The following is a 26,387-nucleotide window of genomic DNA, read 5'->3' as shown; positions in this document are numbered from 1 at the left end:
AGGGTCATCCCAGGAGAAAGGACAGTGCACAATTCTCTCAGTGTGGCCTTAACTGGGCTGGAAGTCCTCTACCTCATGCAGATTGCTCACAGCACACGGATCTGCTTATGTGCGGCCTCCCTCACTAGAATGTAAGCTCCTCTAGGGCTGGAAATGTGTCTTTTGTATCCCGAGTGCTTGCTCAGTGCTTGGCTTATAGAAGGTTCTTAATGAATGTGTGTCACATGATCCAATGACTGAAACCAAAGAACAAAAAGTAAGACATCAAAGAACAGGGTGTAGGATCACACTTCCAAAACAGAAAATTTCCCCCAGGACAGGGAAAATGAGCAAGAAAATTAATGCTCGTTGCTCACAGCAGCCATGAAGCTTTGGTTTGTGCACAGAGGAATGCCTCACTTGGGGTACCCACAAAAAGACAGTGGCATCCCATAATGACCAGAGTCAGCGAGGCCTAAAACCGCCACAAAGCCCCCAGGAGATGCACACAACGCACAATCCACCAGAGCTCTACCGCGTGTCCTGGATGGTTCTGGAACTAGAGTCGGGTACAACACCTTCCCTGGATAGATGGTACAGCTGAGAGGCTCAGGGCGCCATGGAGGGGACTTGTGTCCATTCACACACCTCGTCTAGTAGCATAAGCTGAACCGGAACCCAGCTCTCCTGACTGCCAATCCCGAGCACCCCAGACTAGGCACCAAGCTGGGAGCACTCACTTGGGGTGCAGAATTTAAGAAAGCACTACAAAAGCTCAGCAATCGAGATAAAAAACATCTTGATACAATATTTTTTTTTAAATCAAAATTTAGTGCAAAACAAATCCATAATGAACAAAATACCAACTTTAAAAATAAAGACTTGAATACAGCTGTGCTCTTGCACTCCTCAGCCTCACCCTCCGCGCCCTGATCCGGGCCCACAGTCCCAAGGGGACAACTGAGACTGGGAGGAACTGGTTACATGGAAAGCTGGGGACAGATCACTCCAGGCACAAGCACAGAGCTTGCTTGGGGTGTCCAAGGCACACAAAGGCAGAGCGCCTGGGGCAGAGTGACGGGAGGTGGCAGAGGTGGCCGGGAAGGCCCTCCATCCCGCCCCGCCCCCACTCCCAGAGCAGCACTCTTCCCACTGCGTGCACACCCCTCAGACACCCAGGCACATCCCCTGCCAGGAGAGCCAAGGGGGAAAATCCCACCCGTCACCCCCTCTCCAGATTCCTCTCCTAACTGTTGCCAGTTGTCTTGCAAATTGAAGCCCTCCCATCTCAAGGCGGGGGACGGATTAAAAAAAAGTTTGGACAGCTCTGGATAACCCTTCCTGCCATGGAAAAACAACCTGGAGCTTTATGACTTCCTGACAGTTGGTTATGAATGGGAAGGAAACCATATGCTTAAACCACTAACAGTAACTCCCTTTTAAGGTGTTTCTCGGGGCCAGCGAGACCACATCCTCCTCCTGCCCCCATACTAATAGCAGCTTTCTGCCCTTGACGGGCTTGGGCTTTTAGGTCAGACGGACCTGGATTCCGATCCAGCTCTGCCATTGACTGTGGGCCCCAGACAACCCACCAGCTCGTGCTTCCAGGGGCCCGGTGGTCACACTAATGACCCGAGGTGGGCTGAGGGGCGGAGGGGTGGAGGCGAAGGGGTGTCCCCAGCTCAGCAGCAGCATACCACTCACTTGAGAGATGTCAGCCAGATCTCTCAGTGTTTCAAAAGAAAAAAATGTCATGTGAAATCTCCCAATTTTTAAAGGCTGGCAACTAATTCATGATTTTTTAAAAAATTAATCCAGCGGAGCCAAAGAAAACAGGTCTCCGAGCCAGAGCCAGCATCCATTTTGCACCCTTGACGCCTACAAACCCCCCTGGGAACCTGCCTGGCACCTAGTAGGTGCTCAGCAAGCATCAATGGTTCATTTCTTTCCAGAAAACCTTCACTGGCATCATCAACATGCATTTCCACACAACAGCTTGGGAAGGAATGCTTCAGGAGAGAAATGAAGATATGAAGAGAAGAGCTGAAAATCTGGAAGGCTCTAAAGGGAGGGAGAAACTGCAAAGAGAGAATTCCTTAAAAGGATTTAAAAGAATTTTATTGGACATAGTTTAGCACAAGTCAGGGATAAGATCAGGCAGTAATTTAACTCCTGGGCACAGCAAGTGAGTCTGTGTGTGTGGGTGGAGTGGGGGGGTGTGGGAGGAAAGGACTGTCCCTACCGATGATCTCCACCCAGTGTTTCGGGGTCTTCTGTCCATAGGTCACCCCAACATTTGACTCAGGCACATAGTGTTCTGATAGGCACAACCACCGGGGACAGTACCCCTCTCCCAGAGGTGCTCATAAGGTCCAGCTGACCCTACACCCCAGTGGATCTCATAGATCATGGAGGCTTTGAAGTCAGATGCAGCTGGGATGAGCTTCAAGACTTCAACATCATTGGTTCTCAAAGTCCCAGATCAGGAGCATCAGAATGACCAGAGAACTTACTAGAAGGGTCCCACTCCAAACTGAGTCAGAAATCCGGGGGTGGGGGGAGGTGTCCACTTCCATTCTATATCTTCATTCTGTGCTCCTCAGCAAGTCCTATGTCTCCCTGGGATGATCAAATCTACCCCCAAAGGACTGTCCTGAGTGTTCCTCCAACAGTTATTTCAGAAACCTGGTCTGTCTGTGCCTGGCAGTGTGGAAGATGCTGGACGGATAGCACAAAAATGGAGCTTGATGTCTAGTGGAGACGAAAAATAAGCAAGGGGGGAAAAAAGATACAAATGCCCATTTTCAGATGGGATAGGAAGGCAGGGACCTGATCCACCACATAGGGCCTTGTTTCTCAAAGTGTGCTCCGGGGACCACCCGACCACCAAAGCGCACACAGCTAGGAAGCCCTCTCCCACACATCCTCCCCAGCACCTCTCTCTGATGTCCCTGCCGTCCCTCAAACATGCCTCCCTCTCCTTCCTGCTGCAGGGTCATTGCCTTTGCTGTTCCATCCACCTGGAAAGCTCTTACCAGATCTTCCTTGTTCACGGCTGTGTAAATGTTCCCTCCTCAAAGGTCTACCGAAAATGGTCTCTCCCCTCACTCTGTACCCCCCACCCTGCTTGCTTTCCTGGTTCCGCCTCTCCCCAAGCAGAAGGTGAGTTCTTGGGGACAAGTCCTTGTCTGTTGTGGTCACCTCCGCGGCACCAGGGAGCCACCGTTTGCCGAACGGACACTCAAACCCTGTTTCTCTTCATCAAGTCCCAGGAAGCGTGGGCATTCACCTGCCGAGCCTGCTCCCCATCCTTCAGGAGAAGGTCTCAGGCCCCGCCCACAGTGGGGTTTCTTCAAGGCCTTTCTGGGTTCTCTGATGGCGGGAAAGGCAGTAGAGACTGGAAGGAGAAGAGGAACGGAGGGTGCGAGGCAAGCGACCCTAAGAGGCCGGCTCTGCAGTGGCTCCGGGAAAGCCGTCCAACCCAACCCCCAGCAAAAGCGCGACTCCTACCAATTTCGAAGCGAGGCGTCGCTCCCCACCCGCTGCCTGTGCACCACCGGGTGCTGGACCCCGGGCCCCCAGGCCCCCCAGGCCCCCCAGCCCCCCCAGCCCCCCGGGCCCCGGTGTGAGTGCCCGGCATCGGCCGGGGCGTGCAGGCGGCCGGGCCACGCGGCCCCGGAGGGAAAGGCGCCTGGCGCGGCAGGTGCCGTCGCGGAGAAGTTGGCGCTGCGAGGCGCGTGCAGTCCCCGGCCGGCAGTGGCCCCAGGGGCCGAGGGCCCGGTGCACTCGGACGTCGCGGGAACAGCACACGACAGGCGGCGTGTGGCCCCCAGAAGGTTGGAGGGCGTGCGGCCCCCGGGGCCGCGGAGCGTGGGGACTTCACGTGGCGCGTGTAGCCCCGTGGGCCCGTGGCGCTAGGGGGGAGGCCGGCCGGGCACCGGAGCGGCGGGGGGACGCACGTGACGAGGCGCGCGACCCCGGGGCGGGGGGGGGTGAGGGCGCGCGGACGGCCCCGGGGCGGGCGGCGGGCGGCGGGCGGGGGGGCGGCCCGGGCGCGGGGCGTGCGGTCCCGGCCGAGCGGAGCGCTGCCCAGCCGAGGCGCCAGAGCGGCCGGAACCGGGCGGCGGGCCGAAGCCGGCGCCGCGCTCTCCGCCCGCGCGCACTCTCCCCGCCCCGCGCGCAGTCCCCTCCCTCCGGCCCGCCTCCCGGCCCGCTCCCTCCCTGGGCGGCTGCGGCGCGGCGCTCCCGGCGCACTCGGAGCCCGGCGGGCAGCGGGAGGCGGAGGCGGGGCGGCCCTGGGTCCGAGTGCGGGAGCTGAGCCGGGCCCCGGGGCCGAAGTTTGCCCGCGGCTCCGGGAGGCGGCCCGGGCGGCTCCCAGCCCCTGCTCGCGCCCTCGCCCGGGACCCGCCGGCCGCCTCGGGGGACGGCAGCGGCGGCCGGGCCAACTCCGCCGCGGGGACGCCGTGACGGGAACTTGAGGTGGGAACTTTGCGCGCGGCGGCCTCGCCGGGCGCCGCCGAGCTGCCCCCCGCGCCTGCACGCTCGGGCTCCGGGCTCGGGATCTGGGGGCTGCACGTGGCCGTGACCGCGGGCTCCCCTGCAGGGGGCACCGAAAGCCGCGGCGCGGGGAGGCGGGGGCGACCGGGGACCCGGGAGCGGCTGCGGGCGGCGGCGTGGGGCGCGCTCGCCACCGTCGCGGTGCGGGTCCGGCTTCAGTTCTTCCCGAGCCGTCCCCGGGCTGCGAAGTGCTGGACGTGCCCCGCCGAGGTGACGGGGCGGGGGGCGCAGCCTGGCTGCGGCGGAGGTTTCTGGATCCCGGGGGTGGTGGTGGAGCGGGGGGAGGTGGAAGAGGGGGCGCCGGTCTCTGGCTTCTTCACTCCATCCTTGGGCACAGAATGGAGCATCTCCACCGGCGGGCTTTATTAAGTCATTCATTTACTCAACTAGCTTTTATTGAGCGCCCGCTGTGCGCTCGGCGCTGGGGATCCCAAGACAGCTGTGTTCACTGGAGGCTCTAGCATCTCGTAGGAAAAGTGGGTGGTCGCCTCCTCAGTCTCAGGGGCTCCATACCCGGGAGGGGCTCAGCCTGGATGGACTGGAGTCTTTGGGTAAGGAAGGAAAAGAGAGAAGTTCTTTCATTCATGAATTGGACAAAGATGGGTTGAGCACCTACTATGTGCTGCTCACCGTGCCAAGTGCCCAACATGCATTATTTCATTCATTTAACGAACAGTTACTGAGGCGCTGAGCTGAAGGAGAGGGATGGGATGGGGTGGAAGCATCTTGCAGCTTAGAGAGAAGTAGGGTTTAAGGCCCAGCCCTTGCCTTGAGGGGGCCCCGGCCTGCGGGGCGGCGGACTGCAGCAACCCCCAGGTGTGGAGGCAGAAGCAGAATAGCCTTTCCTTGGTTCATGTAATGCAGTCATTCTCAAAGAGAGCGGGAACGCTGGAATAGGTTCTTGGATAGGAAGAAAATGTCTTCAAAAAGCTCCTTAGGGGAGGCTGACCATGGAGAGGGGGTGTTGAGAAATACTTCTCTAAACTTACTGATGAATGCAGGCTCCCACCAATAATGGTTTATTAAAGTTGTCTGTTCAGCAGGCATTTTCTGAAGCACTTAAAGGGTGCCAGGCACCGAAGTCCCCCAGAGGATGAGACAGACACGGAGACCCCTCCTTCGCTCATACCTTGAAATAAGGGCAGGGGGAGGCGCCATGAGGGAGCAGGAACTGCTCTGATTCATTGGGCAGGGGGTGGAGGGGCTCCTGTCTCGATAAGTCTGAGCAGAGGTTTATTCACTAGGGTGTGTCTGATACCCCCACACATGACTACAGTCAGAGTTACTGTGGGGAGCAAGTCTCCGGGGGAAGTTTAGCCAATGCTGGGGCCAGGGGACACTGTGGGTCATGTGGCCGGGGCCCGCTCTCTTTCTTGAGTGGATTTCTTGGGTTCTCCGGACCTGAGCTTGGCCCCGGTGTCCTCTGTCCCGGACCTCTGCAGAGGCCCCTGCTGAGTGGGGAGTAAGGGAAGGTGCGTCTGAAAGACAGGCTAGGATGGCCCTGGGGATGGCCCTTATGGGTCATTCCCTAACGCACCCCATTCCAGTGGAAAGATGTCTGTCGCGGGACACACTCCAAACCCGTGGGGAGCTGTGAGTGGGCTGGACACAAGGCAGCCTTGATCCCTGTCCCAAAGTTTGAGAACGCAGGCTGGGGGCACCCTGCAGCCTGGTCAGGACAGATGTGGGAGCCAGGCTCCAGTCCCGCAGCCGCTTCGAATTCTCTGCGTCGGACACACAGCTGGGCCCCCGGCAGGAGGCTCGACTGATGCCCCCAGGGAACGTGAGAGCAGAGAAATGTGTCCTGGATGCAGGGCTAAGACACTCAAGCCAGAACGAAGGAATTAATAATCCCCTGCACCCCTCAAAAGTGTCTTGACTGGGCTGTCCTTTCTCCACCTCCCCTTTCTGAATACATGACGAAGCGTCAGCATTTCCGGTCGCCAAAGACATAGGGGTCTGGGAATCCACTCTTGGTTGATTTATTAAACCCAGAAATGGAGTCCCTGGGTGGAAAATGGTGGCTGGAAAAGCCGCTCTACAGAGAATGAATAAAAAGGGAGAGGCAGGGAAGGCTAGCCTGCAAGCACTCAATCACTATGGGCCATTTTGATGATATAGCAGACAGTCCGTGGTTAACAAAATCAGAACACAAAGTAACGTGCCACAGACAGGATCTGCCTCTTGCCTCGGATTTGTCCCTGCGCTGTGGTGACTTCGCCTCACACCTGCGTCTCCGCAGGCAGGCATGCACATCCAGGCTCCCCCTCGCTCCTCACGGGGCTGCCAGGGCTTGCCTCATACACTGCAGCCTTAACACTTACTAAGGAAAAAGAACGGAGGGACTGCGTATGCGGGTGTCCCCTTCCGGCTGCCCAAGGTCCCCGCTGCTCCCCCAGCCAGTTCCTCCGCTAATGCCTGCGGTCCCAGGTTTCCCGCTGCAAGGAGGCAAATAGAAAAGGACCCTTGGCTCCCACCCCAAAACACCTCCTGGTAGAAGGCAAATGTGCATTTGCTGTTATTTTGCCAGAAGCAAAATAAGGAGGCTCCGGAGGCCACTTGGTCTTTTTTATGGGGGGAGGGGGGAGACCCTGGCACATTTTCTTTTGGGGGGCAGGTGGCAATGGAGGGAAAAGCCCGGCTCCCAGCAAATACGTCACTATCACCAGTGTCTTGGGCCCCAGCTCTCAAGAAGCAGGGCTGAGATCCATCCGGCATGGTGGCATGGCGATGAGGATGGACAGCAGGTAGCTAGGAAAGACAGATTCTCCATGCGGGTGCCGCATCTCGAGGCGGTCCAGCACGCTGGGACCTGGGCCAGCCTACTGGCTGGATCCATTTTGATTACACCGTTTTAATTGGGAATTAATGCAGCATGACCCGCCTCTGAGTCGGCCCAGCCAAGAGCCCTACCCCTGACAGATGAAGCCACACCGGCAGGGGAAGGGCAGCGTGGGGAGATCTCAGAGTGAGGGAACGGCACAGGCTGAGAATCGTGGTGGGAGAGGAAGAAACCAAAGCCTGAGTTGCTCAGGAGAAAAATGCTTTTCTTTTAGAAAGTTGCCTCTGAGCTGTGTTCGTTCCCTCCTGCCACGATATTAGCTCCAATGTAGTGGCTTAACGCAACACCAATTTAGCATCTTACAGAATGGGGGGTCAGAAGTCAAAAATGGGTCTCCCTGGCCTAAAATCAAGGGGTCGGCGGGACTGTTTTCCTCCTGGGGGAGAATCCATTTCCATGCCCTTTCCAGCTTCTAGAACCTGCCCGCACCCTTGGCTCCTGGCCCCACATCACTCCGACCTCTGCTTCCACCATCGCATCTGCTTCTCCGACCCTGACCCTCCTGCGTCCCTCTTTAAGGATGTTTGTGATTATATGCGGGGCCCCCCCCTGGATCATCTCCCCACCTCAAGATCGTTGATTTCATTCATCACACCAGCAAAATCTCTTCTGCCATGTGAGGTCACACATTCTCAGGGTCTGAGGATTAGGACATAGACCTCTTTGGGGGCCCATTATTCTGCCTACCACAGGGGCGTGCCTCATCAGTTTATGTTACAAATGGGGAAATTGAGGCCCAGGTGAGTGAGTGACTTGACGTCAGTGCGGGGTGAGAGGAGAGCCAGCACTGAAGCCCCCCTTCTGGAAAGTGTTTTCCGCCTCACAGTCCTCCTCTAAGAAAGGAAATGCGAGGGGAGGTGCCAAGCTTGCTACCCAGAAGCCATTCTAGCAAACACAGGGCCCTAACATGTGAAGACACAGCTCCAAGCGCTTACAGGCAGGTGTGATGATGACCCCAGTTGATAGCTGAGAACACTCAGGCACAGAGAGGTGAAGTCATTTTTGTAAGGGTGCACAGCCAGGAGGTGGGGAAGCAGGCAGGCAGCTGGGCCCAGAGGCCACCCCCTCACCTCTGACCGGTGTTTACAGCACAGGAGGGCTCTTCTGCCCGGAGGCCAAAATGGCAGCTCAGAATTTGACAACACCAGGGCTTTTGTTGATTTCTTACTCTGCTCGTGTGCAAATACACACTAGGAATAAACGTGTTTCCCCCAGCCATGGGCAACTGCCTGCTTCTCCCCATCACGAAAGACTTTCCAAAAGCTTGTCCGTAGACAGAGGAGAGATCCAGTCCCTAGCTTGCTGCAGGGGGCCGAGACCTCCCCCTTCCCCTGGGAACCAGTAATCCAGGGAGACGGTAAAATGCAGAGGTCAGAGAGTCCTACGGGTGTAGATTGATTCTGGCTCTATCACCTATATCACCAGAGTCCTGAGTTTTTATTTATCAAAGCCTCGATTTCTTCATCTATAAAATGGGGGTGTTAGCGGTGATGCCTGGCACGGCTCCGTGGATTAAGCCTTTTAGCACAGCACGCAGCACTTAGTACGCAGTTAAGGGTGGCCGGGATGGTTGTCGTTACGGCACCGAGAGTGTTCAGCACTGTCTCCGCATCCCCCCTCCCCCTCTCAGAAGAGGGACAGAGAGCTCCGTCCCAAGGGAGGGGCACAGGACTGGAAGAACGAGCCAAGCGAGACCCGGGGCTTGTTAAGGATCAGTGCAGTTAGGATCAGTGCACACCAGTTTATGGAACCCGTTCATGACCTTGACGGGATGTGGCCCTGGTGGTGAGCGACTGGGCGGCACTGCTAATCCCTGCAGCAACCCCCCACTCACCGCATCCTCCCAACAGCTCTGTGAGGTGGGCACGCTTCTCCCACTTTACAGGGAGGAGAGAGGCTCGGAGAGGCCGGCGAGTCGGTGGGTGCCCATGGCTGTCTCGGGCCAAAGGGTCATTAGCAGGAGCTGCTGTGGTGGCCAGGCCAGCCTGATCCGGACCTTTGTCCCATCCTGCTCTCCCCTCCTACCCCCACTCCCAGGTCTAGCACCTCCATTCGCAGCAGATGCTGACCACACAGCGGCCTCCGCCCCTCAGAACTCCTTATGGTTTGATGACCGTTTATCTTTGGAAATGATACTCAACCCTCCGTCATAGCTTGTGCACATCATCTTTTTCCCAAGGAGAAGGAAAAGAAGTTGCATGGGGAGTTTCAGCAGATCTCTGGGCTCCCAAAGGGGAATTGGATCCAGGCGGCCCCAGTGCAGAAGATTTTTCTCTCAGAACAGAAGGGTTTCTCCTTCTCCAGTGAAGTTCCCCAAGATTGGGACCCACAGAGCTTTCCAGAACCCCCAAAGAGGTGGAGAAGTTGGTCAGAGGGCTCCGCACCAAAATCCAGAGCAGCTCTTGCAGCCCCCGGCCCCTGAGGGGGTGTGGGCTCTAGGTATTCAAGGCACCCTCTGTCTCTCTTGAACTTGAGCATACATGAGCATCTGTAAGGGAGCCTGTCAAAAATGCCAATTCCTGGGCCCCCCCTCAGGGATTCTGACTGGGAAGGTCTAGGGATGGTCCTATGAATCTTCATCTCCACTGAGCACTGGGGGCAATTCAGAGCCTCATGGCTTGGCTGGTTTCGTGCTCTTCATTTCTCTTTACCTGGATTAAATCCCAGAGTTGTATTAACCACACTCTTCACTTCATGCCACCCATTCATCATTGGCCTGTGCCAGGCTGTCTTATTCATTGTTCCCTCGTTCCACACACCACCCTCCCTTGCTTATCCCCTGCCCCTGTCCTGCCAGGCACCCTCCCCATGGTTGATATAGATCCTTCCAAGTGCTTGAGTCTTTGTCAAATTTGTAATGTGTGTGTGTGTGTGTTCATTTACATAAATAGCATAGTGCTATAAACTTCTGTTTCTTTTCCACTCGGCATCATGCTTTTAAGATCTAAATGTGTTGCTAAACCTACATCTAGTTCAATGCTTCTAATTCCTGTGCAATGTATAGGAGTCCACCATCTGTGTCTACCACGACTCACTTGCCCATCTCACCCCACCCCCTGGGCCCAGAATGGATGCCAGGGGACCACGGGGAACACGGGACAGGCATTCTTGTCCTTTAGTCCTCTCTTGGATCTCAGTCCCCAGAAGCAGACCCTGAGTCAAGGATCTGAGTACAAATACTATATTACTGTGTGCCACAAGCCCTGTGGACCCAGGTCTGTTCTCACACCCAGGACTGGGATTCCTGGCTCATAAAGCAGCAACATCCTGCACTTCCCTCAGCACCCCGATGTCTTTCCCTGAGGCTGTACCAGACAGTTCTTCCTCCAGCAGGGAGCTCTGCGGGTCAGACAAATGCTGGGTGCAAATCCCACTGGATCGGTTCAAGAAAGGAGTCACCCTTGGCAGGTGGAGAGAAAGAGGACAGACCTCCCTCATAGTTAATGATACAGTAGGTGTCCGTTGAAGGTCCCTTTGTGTCAGGCATTAGGCCAAGCACATCACCCAGGTCATCTGCCTTGGTCTTCACCACACCAGGGAGGTAGAAGCTATTCATATCCCCATTTTACAGATGAGGATAGTGAGTCTCAGAAGACATGACTTGCCCAAAGTCAGAGTGACAGGCCTTGAACCCAGGTGTTCCTGATTTCAGAGTGCATGGGCTCTTCTGCTTCCCCAGGTTGGAGTAGTCAGCAAGCTGTCCCCCAAGCTGGAGTAGGACCTGCTTTTTCTCAACATCCCCTGTATTACTCTTCTGAGTGGCTGAAAACAGCACAAACTTATTACCTCACATTCTGGGAGACGGAAGTCTCAAATGGGCCTTAGAGGGCTAAGATAAAGGGGTCAGCAAGCTGCATTCCTTTCTGGAGAGCCCAGGAGAGAGTCAGGTCTTGCCTTTTCCAGCTTCTAGGGGCTGCCAGCTGTTGTCAGCTTGTGGCCCCTTCCATCTTCAAAGCCGGCGGTGGCCGGCCATATCCTCCTCACACTGCATGGCATCCGACACACTTTCCTGCCTCTCTCTTCCATCTTTTTTTTTTTTTTTTTAAAGATTTTATTTATTTGACAGAGAGAGACACAGCAAGAGAGGGAACACAAGCAGGGGGAGAGGGAGAGGGAGAAGCAGGCCTCCCGCTGAGCAGGGAGCCCGATGCGGGGCTCGATCCCAGGACCCTGGGATCATGACCTGAGCCGAAGGCAGACGCTTAACGACCCAGGCGCCCCTCTCTTCCATCTTTTAAGGACCCTCGTGATGGCTTGGGCCCCGGAGAATCCAGGATCATCTTCCCATCTCAAATGCAGCTGATTGGCAACCTTAATTCCTGCTCACATGTAATTGAACCTATTCACAGGTTCCAGGGAGGCACAGCACTCCGCCTACACGTCCCCCCCCAGTGGTGTCTACCTGCACTAACCAGGCCTGGTGTGGAGTGCAGCTTCAACAGGGAAGTGGGTGCTGAGTGCTGGGCACCGGGAGTGCCTCGGCCTCTGGGCTTTGCCATTTCTCTGCTAGCCTGGCCCTCCTGCCCTCTGCAGCCCAGCCAGGTCAAAACTACCAGCTGAAACTCCCACCACACACACACACACACACAGTCATCAGGACAGCTTTGATATGGTCCAACTCCATCTGTCCATCCATCCATCCATCCATCCATGCGAACCACCCTCATGCCTGCTTTCTCTCCCTGATTTGCCCATCTGCCCTCCTGTCCATCATCCCACAACCAGCAAATGCTGCCTCTTACACAGGTCTCATCAAAACTCCACCTAGTGTCTCCTCAGTGAATGGCACCACTGGAATCCACGCTCTCCCCCCTCACCACACTCCCCTCCCACAACAAGTCTTAGCCCCAATTCCTCCAAAGTCCATCCGGAATGCAGCCAATTCTCCAGTCCCCTCCACTGGCCCAAGACTTAGTTGACTCTTTCAAGAATGACTACAGAGAATTCCTGCCTGGTTTCCCCAGCCCACCCATAGTCTACTCCTGAGGACCCCCCCACCATGGAGAGTAAACCCCAGCCCCTTGTCATGGCCCACTAGGCTCGGTTCCGTCTGGTGTCTGCTGAATTCCCCACACTCAACTTCTCCCACCTTCCCCTCACTCACTGCACCCCGCCCCTTGGCCTTCTCTGGCTTGACCACCAAGCCCACCACCAGGTCAAGGAGCAAGTTCTTCTCATTCCCTCAGCCTTAGACACCCTCCTCCAGGTCCTTACAGGGCTGGCTCCTTCCCATCCAACCTCAGCCCCAAGGCTGTCTCCCCCGAGAAGCCCTCCCAGACCCCTCCAGCTCCTGTTGCCATCATGCCCTTGCTCTATTTCCTGAAATGATCTGTGTACTTACTTAGAGACCACCTCCATCACTCGAATGTCCGCTCCCTGAGGACAAGGGCTGGCCTCTGCTGTGCCTATAGATCTGGCCCAGGCCCAACACGTGGTAAGTGTTGAATGACATCTCAGGACTCCTCGTCATCCTCAGTATCACAGCCTGTTTCTCAAACGGCTTTCTCTTCCCAAGCATCCATAGACCCTCAGAGACAAAATCACTAAAATCAATCATGCTCTAGGACTGACAGACCTAACACTACAGAGAAATGTTAAAAGACCAAACTTCTCATGAGGGTATCGGGCTGAGTGAAAAGTGGCATTGTTTTCCAGAAGCAGGACTTTGGGGCCTGTTTGAGTTATAAACTTTGCTCAAGACTCTAGAGTCTAGCATGCAGAGCCATCCCCCCTATACCCATCAGACTGGGTGTCCCCCCAAGACCCAAGGCCAAGGAGAAGTGTGCCCATTCCTCATTTGGCAAATCCCAGCATCTGGCCTTCTGTGTGCAAGCAGCCTGCATGACACGGGTTTTTTCCTTCTCCATGCTAAACAGCATGCTGGGACAGGATAAGTTTCCACGTAGGAGATGCTGAGGCTTTAACTCACAACTGACAGGGGTCATGAGAGAAAGAAATGAGGGATCACTAATTGGGGGAGCTTTATGCCAGAGGGAGAGCTGAGAGCTTGAAAGAAGACATTCTGTCTGTAAGAGGTGATTACAGCCGAGGGGGTTTCACAAGGGCTCTTCGGCGCTTGCAGGACCAGAGGAAGATTCCTTTTCTTCTGTCACCATTCTTGCCAAACAGAATGTCACTTTTCCTCTTGTCTTTGGTGGCAAAGATAAAGCAGCAGAGCTGAAAAGCGGTACCACTCATGTGAAGTGCCTGAAAGGGATTATTCTCACTCTCCCAAGGGATTCTAGCAGGCTGTGCCCGAGGAGATGGGTTCCAATTTTAGATGAAGTTAAGAAACATTCTCAACACTCTAAAATCAGATCATTTTCATTTCAAGTGCAGGTGTACCTAGTTTTCCAGAACCTAATCTGTGAAACTGTAGCTTTCCCCAAAGATAAATGAGTGGAGTGATGATTTGCTTTTTGTAAAAGGATTTCTGTTAGGAAGGATCCTCTTTCAGGTGGAACCCCCTGGCTCCTGTTGCACGCTTTCTCGTCCCTACAGGTGTGCGTGCACGTGCACGTGCATTTTCCCAGCACATGTCCATGGCACAGATCGACATTCAGGTATTGGAAATGGAATTGGTAGACTTTGCTGGTACTACTTGCTTCCATGGAGGACTAGGCTGGAGGGAAGGATGGTGATTTTAAAAAAGCAGAGTATTAGTCTTACTTTTCTATGGATCAGCTTCATTCCAGAGAGCTCAGTTGCTATAATCTGGGGGTCTCAAACTCAAATGCCTACAGGGGCCAGGAAGGAGACATCCATGAGTGAAGGAGAGTGGGTATTAGGAAGACAACAGGGAAGGGTGGGGACTGTGGTAGATTGCCACATGCATGCCCTGCCAACAGGGGGCAGTCATTCCTCAGCTGGAATTTAGGCCAAATGTTGCCAAATTGTCTGATTTTTCAAGACAAACCAAGAATATAAATTTTTACAGAAATTTCCTCAATTTTCAAAATCTTCTCCAAGCCAGGCAGAACATTTGTGAACCAAATTCAGCCCGTGAGCTCTGAATGAATAAGCAGTGTCATTCTAGTAGTACACACCCTTCGTTCGCTTTGAGAGTTGGGAAGGAAGGAGCCTGTATAAGTGGATATTTTGACCTCAGGTTTTCCGAAGTATCTTCCTCATGTTGGCCTCATTCAGCAGCTACTTCTTTGAGCTCTTACACTGCTGGGCACAGAGATTCAGAGCTGAGCAGAGCCCAGTTCTTGCCCTGCCGAGCAAGCAGTCTCATAAAGGAACCAGGCTTGCACACAGTTATAGTAAGGACAATAATGCAGGTACAGGGGTGGGAGGACTCGATTTAGCCGGAAGAGCCAAGGAAGTCTTCCTAGAGGAGTGGTCATGCCTGTGCAGTTCACCCCTATATCCTCAAAACGTTTGATGATATATGAGAACCATGGCACTGTTGTGATCATTATGCATTTCTTTGGACATTGCCTCTTATTTATGGCCAACGATCTAGGTTTTCCACTTACGGAAGCAATACAAGGTGTCCCTTTAAGGTAAACACAAACAGTAATAATAGACAACAAGGACTGACTACCTACTATGTGCCAGGCACTGTGTTATTAAATGCTCTTACGCACATAATTCATGGATGCTTCTCAGTAATCCTTCGAAGTAGGGGAAATGGTTGTACCCACTCTACAGATGAGGAAATTGAAGCAGATCAAGGTTAAGGAGCATGCCCAGGCCATGAGGCTCCAGAGTCTGTGCTTGTATCCACAAGTGCTTGGAAGTCCAAGTTCAGGGTGCCCACGTGGCTGGCTTCTGGGGAGGACTCTCTTCCTGGCTTGTAGGTGGCTGTCTTCTGACTGTGTCCCCACGTGGTGGAGAGAGAGGGAGCCCTGGTGGCTCTTCCTCTTCCCACAAGGGCACTGATCCCGCCCCTCACGACCTCAGCTAAACCTACTCACCACCCCCACCACCACCACCAAGGCCCTGCCTCCTAATAGTGGCCCACAGTGGTCAGGCTTTCCCCCTGTGAATCCGGGAAGGGGTGGGGGGGCGGGCACACGGTTCGGTCCCCAACAGCGAACACCTGCAGAAGCGGCACGGGCAGCCCAGACTCGGGCCTCGCTCAGGGTCTTTCCTCCCTTCTCCACCCCAGGCGCGAGGGGGATGTGAAAGCCCAAAATGACCCTCCTACCGGGAGACAACTCCGATTACGACTACAGCGCCCTGAGCTGCGCCTCGGACGCCTCCTTCCACCCGGCCTTCTTCCCGCAGGGCCAGTCCCTCAAGGGCGTGTTCTACCGCCGGGCGCAGCGGCTGCGGCCCCGGCCCCGGGCCCAGGACGCGCCCCGCCAGGTCGGCCAGCCCGAGGACCGGCGGCGGCAGATCATCATCAACGTGGGCGGCATCAAGTACTCGCTGCCCTGGACCACGCTCGAGGAGTTCCCGCTGACGCGCCTGGGCCAGCTCAAGGCCTGCACCAACTTCGACGACATCCTCAACGTGTGTGACGACTACGACGTGACCTGCAACGAGTTCTTCTTCGACCGCCACCCGGGGGCCTTCGGCACCATCCTGACCTTCCTGCGGGCGGGCAAGCTGCGCCTGTTGCGCGAGATGTGCGCCCTGTCCTTCCAGGAGGAGCTGCTCTACTGGGGCATCGCCGAGGACCGCCTGGACGGCTGCTGCAAGCGCCGCTACCTGCAGAAGATCGAGGAGTTCGCCGACGTGGTGGAGCGCGACGACGACGAGCCGCCGTCCAGCGAGGACCCCGGCAGCGAGGGCCCGGCCGAGGGCGAGGGCCGCCTGGGCCGCTGCATGCGGAGACTGCGCGACATGGTGGAGAGGCCGCACTCCGGGCTGCCGGGCAAGGTGTTCGCCTGCCTCTCGGTGCTCTTCGTCACCGTCACGGCCGTCAACCTGTCCATCAGCACCCTGCCCAGCCTGCGGGAGGAGGAGGAGCAGGTAAGAGCCACAGCGGCGTGCGGGGGAGGCTCGTTGCGGGGAGGGGGGGGGTCCTCTGAGTTCAGGGGACAAAGCAGTATGCGGGACCCCTCTCTCCAGAAGTCCACCTCCTTCACGCCGGCGCGGTCACCTCCACCAGGAGGCCTTCCCTGACTGCGCGGGCTGAGCAGCATCTCCAGTCCCTTCTGACATTCTGCTTAACATGTGTGTTGTCCACCTCCACGTTCCAACACCAGCTCCGTGCCTGGCCTGCTCTGTGCCGTGCCCCCAGGGTCTAGAATAGTGTGGAGCATGGACAAGGCACTCTGCCACTCCGTGGAAGGAACAGATGAGCGAGTCCACGAATGATGTGATTTATGATGAGCCTGCCCCTGAGCTAAACACATAATAATATATCATCAACATTTACTTCACCCACATGAGCCCTATCTCAAGCTTCCTAATTCCCTTGTTTAAAGATATCCCAGAACCATTTTCTGGGTCCAGCATATAATTTTTTATTGATAGTTGTGCGTGTGCGCACGTGGGCTCTAAACAGTGAGGGTCTCTGTGTTAAGCAAGAGAATGTGTGTCAAGTGTTTACTCTGTGGCCTGACCAAGGTGTGTCCCGGATTCTCGGCCGGTAGTTACTAGCAGCCAGGGGCTGGGCCATAGTTCTGCCTACACCTCGTGTTCTCAGCAAACCTTCCAGCAACCCCGTACGGGAGGCGTTCTCTTGCCCAGCTGACAGATGAGAACAGTGAGGCAGAGCAGCTTGCCCAGACCCAGGTCTGACTGAGTCCCGGTTCTGTGCGCTTGAACAAAGAAGTACGAGCCCCACAAGGCAGCCTGGGACTTCATATACCCCCTCGGAAGTGTGTGATTGGCCCACACTGTGCTCCCTAAAAACTGTACTTGCTTGCCAACATTTAAAAGTAAAGTGTCTTGCATTTAAAAATTCAAACTCTCAGCTTCTCAAAATGTATACGGTCTGGCCCCCTGGCCTGCAGTCCACGCAGCAGCTCTGGGTGGGAGCTGAGTCTATGGAAAGTGTGTGCTCCCCAGTTCAGCTTCCTAATATATGAGACCTTTGGGCCTTTAAGTTGGGACCCTTTCCCCACATGGGGGTAGGGAGGCAGGGCACGGGGCGGGGGGGGGGGAGGTGGGGCGGCGGTTCTAGAAGCAAGTTGTAAGACAGACCAAAACATTGCAACAAGTACCAATTGTATAGGCGATGGGGAAATAGGTACGGCTGTATGAACTCAGCATAAATATCATGCCAGCCAGCATTTAATGAGCACTGGCCATGTTCCCTGCATGTGCTGAGCGCTTCACATGAACTCCCTGATGGAACATTGGAACTACTCACCAGGGGAGGGTTTTTCCGCATACATATATAACGGAGGAGGCAACAATGGCTATTGCATTTATAACACATGGGGGGGGGGGCGGGTTTCTGGCACTTTTTTATACATTTAATTTTTAAAGTGAGTTTTAAAAAAATAACACTCAACCAGTAAAATTAATTTTTGATAAGCAGAAGGGGGAGTGATGAGGAGGGCGGGGCTAGAGCCCAATGGCCTGAATTTGAATCCCATTACGTCCACCCTGGCTATGCACTTGTGGGCAAGTTACTTACCCTCCCTGTGCCTCAATAGGGTTGCTGTGCAGAGGGTCAGCTCACAGTGTTGTGAGGATTCAGTGAGTGAGTCCACGGGAAGTGTTTGGAATAATGCCTGGCGCTGGGCCGTGCAGGCAGTGCTAACTATAAGGATTACATGCACCTGCCAAAGAAAGAGCGAGCAGATGCTCATCATTTGAGACCTGTCTGGAAGTACCTGTACATGGTATAAATTTTTTCTTGGCTCCAACATATGCAATCCTGGCTTTATCAGGAAAATACTAATAAAGCTACAGTTTTATTCACCTTCTGACACTTGCTTTTTTTTTTTTTTTAATAATACTTGGACTTTTTCTTGATTCAGTGATAATGCTGTTCTTTGACTTCATTTTTTTTTTAAAGATTTTATTTATTTATTTGACAGAGAGAGACACAGCGAGAGAGGGAACACAAGCAGGGGGAGTGGGAGAGGGAGAAGCAGGCTTCCTGCAGAGCAGGGAGCCCGATGCGGGGCTCGATCCCAGGACCCTGGGATCATGACCTGAGCCGAAGGCAGACGCTTAACGACTGAGCCACCCAGGCGCCCCCTTTGACTTCATTTTGGAGACCAGTGAGGTTCAATGTTTCACTTGCTTCTTGAGCACACATTCGAGTGCCTACTATGTTCAGGCCTCACCTGCCATGCAGAGTGAGCAGAACGAGTTTTCCAGCTACAAGGACTTCAGGTCCTGTGGAGAAGGGACAGTGACACCCCTGTGACCATAAGTGTGAGACACAAGCCAAGGGGGCTCTTATGAGAGGCCCATCAACTGTGCTGGGGATACTTGGAGGGGGCCCACTCCTGAAAGGCTTCCTAGAGAAGGAGGCTTCCCATCCCAGAGGGCTGAGACCTCATGGCGCACCGAGTACTAGTTCATTTCTGCAGCCTCTAACTTATTCCTAGAGAGAGAGCTGCTAGGGCAGGACTCCCAGAACCCAGCTGTGCCCAGGAATGACAGATGCCCCAGGCTAAAACCATGTGTGCCTTTCCACTCTGTCACAGGCCCCTTTGAGACCAAGGTCCAAAGCCACTGGGGACAGTCTCCTGTCCAGTTCCATGGCAGACCAGAGAGACAAGCTGGCAGCGCGCATGCCAGATGCAGCACACAGATAAGTTTGAGTGGCCCACAGAGTGTTTATTTGTATTGAATTATCACAAAATTTAAAACCCAGGAGGTTTCACGCAAAGCTCCAGCCTGAATTCCCCTGGTGCAGCGATCAGGAGGTACTTAGCAGGACAGCCGTGCTCTCTGGCCGGCCTCCACCCCACCTGGCCCAGCTCCCTCAGGCTCCCTTTGCCCACCTGGCCTTGGGTTGGCACCCTCATCTAGATGCCAGTCCCGCGCGCTTCCATCCATCCTGGTGACAAATGTGAATTGGTCACTTGTCACGTGCTGGGCTGTTCCAGGCACTGGGGTCCTAACAGTCAACAACACACGAGCTGGTGGGGGGTGGGGGGGCTATAAACTTCTGGGGCAAAGGGGCAGGGGAGGTGGAGGGTGGAAACAGATAATAAACATGATACATAAGTAACTTACAAAGCATTTTAAGAGATGATGAGCCCTCTGAATAAATAGAGCAGGAAAAGGGGAATCGGGGTGGAAGACGGGGGGGGGGTGACTTTTAATTGAGGGGGTCACGAAAGGCCTCCCTGGGAAAGTGATACTGAAGCAAAGACCTGGAGGAGGGGAGGGTAGAGCCATGTGGGTATCCGGCGGAAGAGGACTCCTGCAGGGGGAGCAGAAAGTCAAGGCCTGGCTTGGGGGGTGGGGGGAGCCTGGGGGGTAGGCTGGAGCACACAAACAAGGCAGGCAGGGGGCTAGGAAGTGGGAGAGGCGGTAGCCAGGCCGTGTGTGCCCCCAGAGGACTTGAGCTATCTCCCTGAGCCATGGAGGGTGCTGAGCAGAGAACGCACAGGATCCGATTCACGTTCTCAGCATCCCTCTGGCTATGTGCGCAGAATAAACTGTAGGGACCAGGGATCCCAGGAAAGAGGTGCCTGCAACTGTCCAGGCGAGAGAGGATGGTGGCTGGACCAAGGTGAGGGCAGCAGACATAGGAGAAATAGTTTGATTCTGGAATCATTTTAAAGGAAGAACCAAAGGGATTTCCTGAGGACTATATGAGAGGTGTCAGAATGAGGCCGAGTCTCCCATCCCGAGCAACTGGAAAGGTGGGATTGCTAAGAAGGGAAAGCACTGGTGGGCGGGTGTGCAGGAGAAACCAAGAGACTGAAGAGGCTAAATCTTAATTGTTTCCACCCCAAAAAAGAAAAGAGAATTACGTGACACGATAAAGGTGTTAGCTTAAGGCTACGGTGGTAATCTTACTGCAATATATAGATGTATCAAATCAACATGTACACCTGAAACTGACACAGTATTTTATGTCGGTTATATCTCAATAAAAAGAATTTTTTTTAAAAACCAGCAGCCCGGTTTGGGACATGATAAATTTGAAACATCCATCGGACACCCTAGGAGTGACATCAAGGAGGCAGGCCTTGTGGGGTCTGGAATCCAGGGGCAGCAGGTCTGGGCTGGAGAGAGAGAAGAGTGGTCGAGTGGTCGAGCGGTCGTTGCAGGTGCCTCAAGCCCTGGGCGTGGTCAGCCCCCCCACCCCCCACCCCCCACCCCCGGGACGTGAGCCTAACTAGGGCGGGGCCGGGGCAAACACACCGCCTGGCGGGTGGCGCGGCTGACCTCTCCCCTGACCTCCCCCCTCCCTCCCAGGGCCAGTGCTCACAGATGTGCCACAATGTCTTCATCGTGGAGTCGGTGTGCGTGGGCTGGTTCTCCCTCGAGTTCCTGCTGCGGCTGATCCAGGCGCCCAGCAAGTTCGCCTTCCTGCGGAGCCCGCTGACGCTCATCGACTTGGTGGCCATCCTGCCTTACTACATCACCCTGCTGGTGGACGGCGCCGCCGCGGGCCGCCGCAAGTCGGGCGCGGGCAACAGCTACCTGGACAAGGTGGGGCTGGTGCTGCGGGTCCTGCGGGCGCTGCGCATCCTGTACGTCATGCGGCTGGCCCGCCACTCCCTGGGGCTGCAGACGCTGGGGCTCACGGCCCGCCGCTGCACCCGCGAGTTCGGGCTCTTACTGCTCTTCCTCTGCGTGGCCATCGCCCTGTTTGCCCCCCTCCTCTACGTCATCGAGAACGAGATGGCCGACAGCCCCGAGTTCACCAGCATCCCCGCCTGCTACTGGTGGGCTGTCATCACCATGACAACTGTGGGCTATGGCGACATGGTACCCAGGAGCACCCCGGGCCAGGTGGTGGCGCTCAGCAGCATCCTCAGCGGCATCCTCCTCATGGCCTTCCCCGTGACCTCCATCTTCCACACCTTCTCCCGCTCCTACCTGGAGCTCAAGCAGGAGCAGGAGAGGGTGATGTTCCGGAGGGCCCAGTTCCTCATCAAGACCAAGTCGCAGCTGAGCACCATGTCCCACGATAGCGACCTCTTGTTTGGAAGTGCGTCCTCGGACACCAGAGACAACAACTGAGCCCAGAGGACATACCCCGTCGCCACCGCCAGGACACCCCCAGCTCTGCCCGCCCTCTGCGGCTTGAAGCTATCGCCGTCACTACGAGATGCCCTCAAAGGCACCTGCTGCTCTGAGCGCGGTCCTGGCGCAGGACCCACTGGAACCACACCCCAAGAAGGACGTCTGCAACATGCACAGAGGGGGCCCTACCCCTCCGCCTCCACGAGAGAAGCAGAAGCGGGTCCAGAGCCCAGCACACAACAGCCCCACCCCCGCCCCCATGTCTGTTTCCCCCAGTAAGGAGGTGGCTCTGTTCTTCCCACCATGTAAATAACATGCCCAGCAAAGACTTGCTTTATGGGTCTGCCGGGAGGGAAAAAAGACAAATGACAGCAGGAACATGTCTGTGTTTAGTGTGGATCATGTGCAATTAAAGAAAACCGATGAAAAAGAGAGAAAATGCCTTCCATGGGGCTCTGAAGAGGGGAAGCTGTTTGCCAGTCAAGCCAGCCGGTGTGGGTACTGGGAGGACACCGGCCTGTTTCCTTCGGTCGTTCAGACCTGGTCGCGCCCAGCGGGGTTAGAGAACAGGGAGAGAACAGATACCTCTGGGGAAATTGTCAGTAAATACTGCGTTCCCTTTCTGTTTTTCTTTGATTCCTCTCACCTCCTGACCTCTCTTCCTCCCCTTTTCCTTCTCTTCCATCCTCTGTTCTCTTCTCTTGCACCTTAGGCTTCTCAAACTTGTCCCCCAAGGCCCCGCAATGGTTAAGTGGACACCGAGGGCCCGTCCGCATTGCCGACTACAAAGGTGAAATCGCTTCGTTTTATCTTTTTAAAAATACTGTGGATTTTCTTCTCTACTCCACATTCATTTTAACATTATTTTTTTAAAAAATGCTTTAAATCACTTCCCTGAACATAAATCTAAATCTAGAGTGGGACTGATGCTTTGAGAAGGTGGGTCATGGTCCCCCCGGAGCAGTCTGAGAGGCACTGCTTGGGGCCCCCTAAGGCCTCCGCGTGCCCTCCAGAAGCCTCCAGAGCACCCACCCGGCTGGGATCTGCTCCTGATGCACATTAGAGGGACCCACCCCTCCACCAGCCAACAGATTTACTCAGCCCGAGGGCATCAGAGCCCCTCAAGTGCTAGGACAGGGAGGGGGCTTTACCCCCACGATACAGCCACAGCCTGGTTTCACCCTCACGGGTACAGCAACATGGCTTTCTTCATCCCATACCCACTGCTGCCGTGGCCGTGACCCCGCCCTTGGGCCGGCAGCAGGAAGCACGCTCGGACACAAATCTGACCGCCTCGCCTGAGTCCACCGGGGGCCGTCCATTATATTGAGAATAAAACCCCAGTGCCCTGAGTGACCCGGGCCCTGTCCTCTCCAGCTTCATCCCCGGCTTCTGTCTGCTTTGCTCACTCCCCCCGGCCACAGGGCCCTCTGGCTCTGCCGACACACCCAGCCCCTTCCCACCTCGGGCCTTCACATCTGCGGATCCCTCTACCTGGAATGCCCTTCCCGAAGAACCCTCCATGGCTGCCCCTTCCCTCACTCCCCTGACCACCTCTCGGAAGAATGCACACCAGCACCTCCACCTTACTCCCTCCTCTCCTACTTGATCTTCTTCATCCACCTGTCGACCTTCCAAGTTGCCCCATGTATTCCCTGCCACTCGGTTACGGTCTGTCTCCTGCACAAGGAGCTCGGCGCTGCTCCCGCGCTCTGAGTCCCTACTGGGCAACGCAGCTCACCGCTGGCTCCCAGCACCTAGCCCAGGGCCTGGCACCTAGTAGGTGCTCCCGAAACGGCTGGGGAGGGAATGAATGGGAAGAGAAACGGGAAAGACGGCCAGGAAGTAGAAAGGCCTTGGAGCACGTCCTCTCTCTGGCTTGGGCGGGGAGGCATGGGGACCTCAGCACGATGTACACGCAGTGACGCAGAGTGGAAATACCATTTGAGTCACGAGGGCCTTGTTAAAGGTTCCCCTGACACCTGCTGCCCGGGACTCACGCCTGAAAAGTAAGTTTTCCGACTGATTAGCTCTACCTTCCCCAGCCTGGTGGGTGTCATAGCAATCGGGCGCTGCCGTCATGGTAATAATACCTTAGATTTAGGGAATGACCTTCCTCCCCCCCCTCCAAAGTGGCTGTGAGACATGCGACAATTGAAAAGGCTAAACAGACAGATACGTGACACAGAGCCGTATACAATGGAGCCCTTTAAAACTCAATGGAGTGGAAAGCAAATACCATTTGGGGTGGAGGAGGGAGCCCCAAATGGGACAGCACTCGTAAGGGGGAGCGGTGCCCCCCACACATGGAGGACAGAGTCTAGGGTTGTACAGAGAGGAGGAGCTGGGGTCACGGAAGGGTTGAGACTTCTGCATCTTCTCTCTCGCACAGGTTCTGATCGGCGCCGGGTGTCCAAGATAGAGACCCAGACTTAGGCACCTCTCCAGACCTCCCCTGAGGGACTGAGGAGCTCTAGACACTGACCTGCACACCCAGAGGGCGGCGTAGGGTCTTTGGCCCTAATTAAGAATTAGGAGGCCCTGGAACTCCTAACTAGCTGCTTCTAGGGCAAAAGTGACCAACTTTATGATTATGGATTTCTGCTTTTTTTCTGGCAATGTGGAATCAGGCAGAAAGCCCAGCTATAAATCACAGTGAAAAACAACCCTTCTCATTCAAGTGTGGGGGCAAATTCCTTGCCCCTGCCATAATGGGGCTTCCCTTTTGACCCTGGTACAGGCAACTGACCCCATACAGCTGGGCAGGCGGTGTGCAAAATTCACTGCTCGTGGAGAAACAGCAAAGCAAGCCTTTCCAGATTTATGTTTTTAGGTCGCGTGGTTATCCTCCATCTCCGATTTAACTCACAGCTCCTGTAAGCCTCGCAGCGGGGGTTTGGGAAGGCAGATTTAACAATACGGATTCTCAGGCCCCACCCTGAACAGGTTCAGGACTTCTTGCCTTGAACACAGAATGTAAAGGGAAGCCAAAAAAAGACTCAGTAATCAAGATAAATCATATTTTAATGCAGTATTTTTTTAAAAAATCAAAATTAGGGGCACCTGGGTGGCTCAGTCGGGGGAGCGTGCGACTCTTGATCTCGGAGTTGTGGGTTTGAGCCCCACGTTGGGTGTAGAGATCACTTAAAAAAAAAATAAAATCTTTAAAAAAGAAAACATCAAAATTAATGCCCCAAATCCACAATGAACAAAATATCAGAATTTTAAGTACAGACAGGATCTGCCTTTGCACTTAAGTGATTCGGCCCCACTTGCCCCTCCCTGGTTCTGATCCTGCCCCGCCCCCCTGGCGTATCCTGCAAGACAACTCCAACTGGCCAAGGGCCAATCGCCCGAGAAGTGCAGGTGGAAGCCTTTGGCAACAGGCACCCAGAGCTGCTGGGGCATGAGCACCCATCCCACTGAGGGGGCTGAGGGCAGGCACCAAGACCACCTCCCACTGAAGAACCAGAGCCCACACAGTGGGCCATGTGAACTGAAGACAATAACTTCTGATGTTGGTAAGCACAGAGTGACCTGGCAAGGGGTGACTGGGACCAGGGAGAGGTGGAGAGCAGCCATTTAAGAGGGTCAGGGAAGGGGGCCGCCTGGCTGGCTCAGTCGGAGGAGCGTGCGACTCTTGATCTCGGGGTTGTGAGTTCAAGTCCCACGTTGGGTGTAGAAGTTACTTAAATAATTAAGCTGGAGGGAAAAAAGAGGGTTAGGGAAGGTCTCTCTGAGGAGGCGGCCTTTAAAAGGGGACCTGGAGGAGGGGGGTGGACAGCAATCCAAGCAGAGGGGACAGCCCGTGCAAAGGCCAAGAGGTGAGGAAGATGGAGACATTTTCTAGTTGTCAAGGGAGCACGTGGGCACGGAAACTCGTCCCTGCTGGGTACAATCCTTCCTCCCAGGGAGAAAACTCAGATCTGCAAAGTAGACACTCTGAACAAACATTTCCAGAGAACTTCCTCTGAAACAGGCCTTATCATAGCAGCTGGGGACAAAACAACCAAAACAGAACTGGACTCAGCCCCTTCCCCAGAGGTGTTGATAATCTGATGGAGAAAAAGACACGTGAGTAAGATATTTCCAGACATATGGAATGACGGGCATGCAGGCGGGGGCTGTCGGAGCGTGGAGAAAGACATCAGTCAAAGAAAGCATGGTTTTCACTCAGATTTCCATTTGCTAAAATGGCTTCACGTATGTTTTCCTTCAGAAACAAATGAAGTGTTCCTTCTAACACAAGTTCTGTCTCTCCCACTCTGTCTCAAACCTCTGCCCATCCAGGCCTGTCAGCTTATAGCAGGAATCTGTCTACTTGGGTCCTCCAGTGGTGCAGCCCCTACCTCTTCCACCTGGATTGTTGCCAGAGCCTCCCCCCTGGTCTCCCTGGTCTCCCGCCTCCCCTCCCCACCCCCTCTCTGCACAGCAGCAGAACCCAAGTCAGATAATCCTCATCCTCTGCTCCGAGCACCTCGCCTCCCACAATGTGGTGACATCTCATCCCACACACTCTCAGCCCTACCTCCCTGACGAGCTTTCCTCGTCTCTCCTGTAAGCTATACCAACCTCTTCTCGAGTCACTGAGCAAACCAAATACAGTCCCACCTCCGGGCCTTTGCACCTGCTATTCCCTCCACCTGGAAGACTCTTTCCTAGGATATATCTGCTCGATCCCTCTCTTCATTCAGTTCTCTGCTCAGATATCACTTAAACAGAGAGACCTTATCTGACCTCTTCCCCCAGCCCTGTGGAAAAACCACATTCCCAGAACGCCCCCAGTGTATTAACCTTGTCTTTTATTTTCTGTATGCTGATGCTTTGATACCTGAGGACTTGCAGACATTAGACGGACTGCCCCCCCAAGATTCACCAGTTCCTAGAGATGATAAACAATGCACCCACAAATGTGCTTTTCACATATGAACCAATCCAG

At 55.0% G+C, this 26,387-nt stretch overlaps 1 protein-coding gene across 1 annotated transcript; it reads left to right on the top strand.

The window, feature by feature from the left end:
- Nucleotides 1–4,217: 4,217 nt before the first annotated feature.
- Nucleotides 4,218–21,887, top strand: KCNG1 (potassium voltage-gated channel modifier subfamily G member 1). The gene is made up of 3 exons (XM_036064687.2): nucleotides 4,218–4,458; nucleotides 15,495–16,303; nucleotides 20,675–21,887. The coding sequence occupies exons 2-3, from the start codon at nucleotides 15,521–15,523 to the stop codon at nucleotides 21,443–21,445; spliced, it is 1,554 nt and encodes a 517-aa protein (XP_035920580.1). The 5' UTR covers nucleotides 4,218–4,458; nucleotides 15,495–15,520; the 3' UTR covers nucleotides 21,446–21,887.
- The last annotated feature ends 4,500 nt before the right edge of the window (nucleotides 21,888–26,387 follow it).

The sequence above is a fragment of the Halichoerus grypus genome, chromosome 10, assembly GCF_964656455.1.
Source record: "Halichoerus grypus chromosome 10, mHalGry1.hap1.1, whole genome shotgun sequence".
Lineage (NCBI taxonomy): Eukaryota > Metazoa > Chordata > Mammalia > Carnivora > Phocidae > Halichoerus > Halichoerus grypus.
Note: the sequence above shows the minus strand (reverse complement) of the source record. Positions and strands in the feature narration are given on the sequence as shown.

Coding starts and splice junctions, on each gene's coding strand:
- KCNG1 (XM_036064687.2), top strand. CDS start 15,521: ATGACCCTCCTACCGGGAGACAACTCCGATTACGACTACAGCGCCCTG. Junction 16,304..20,674: donor TGCGGGAGGAGGAGGAGCAG/GTAAGAGCCACA, acceptor CCTCCCTCCCAG/GGCCAGTGCTCACAGATGTG.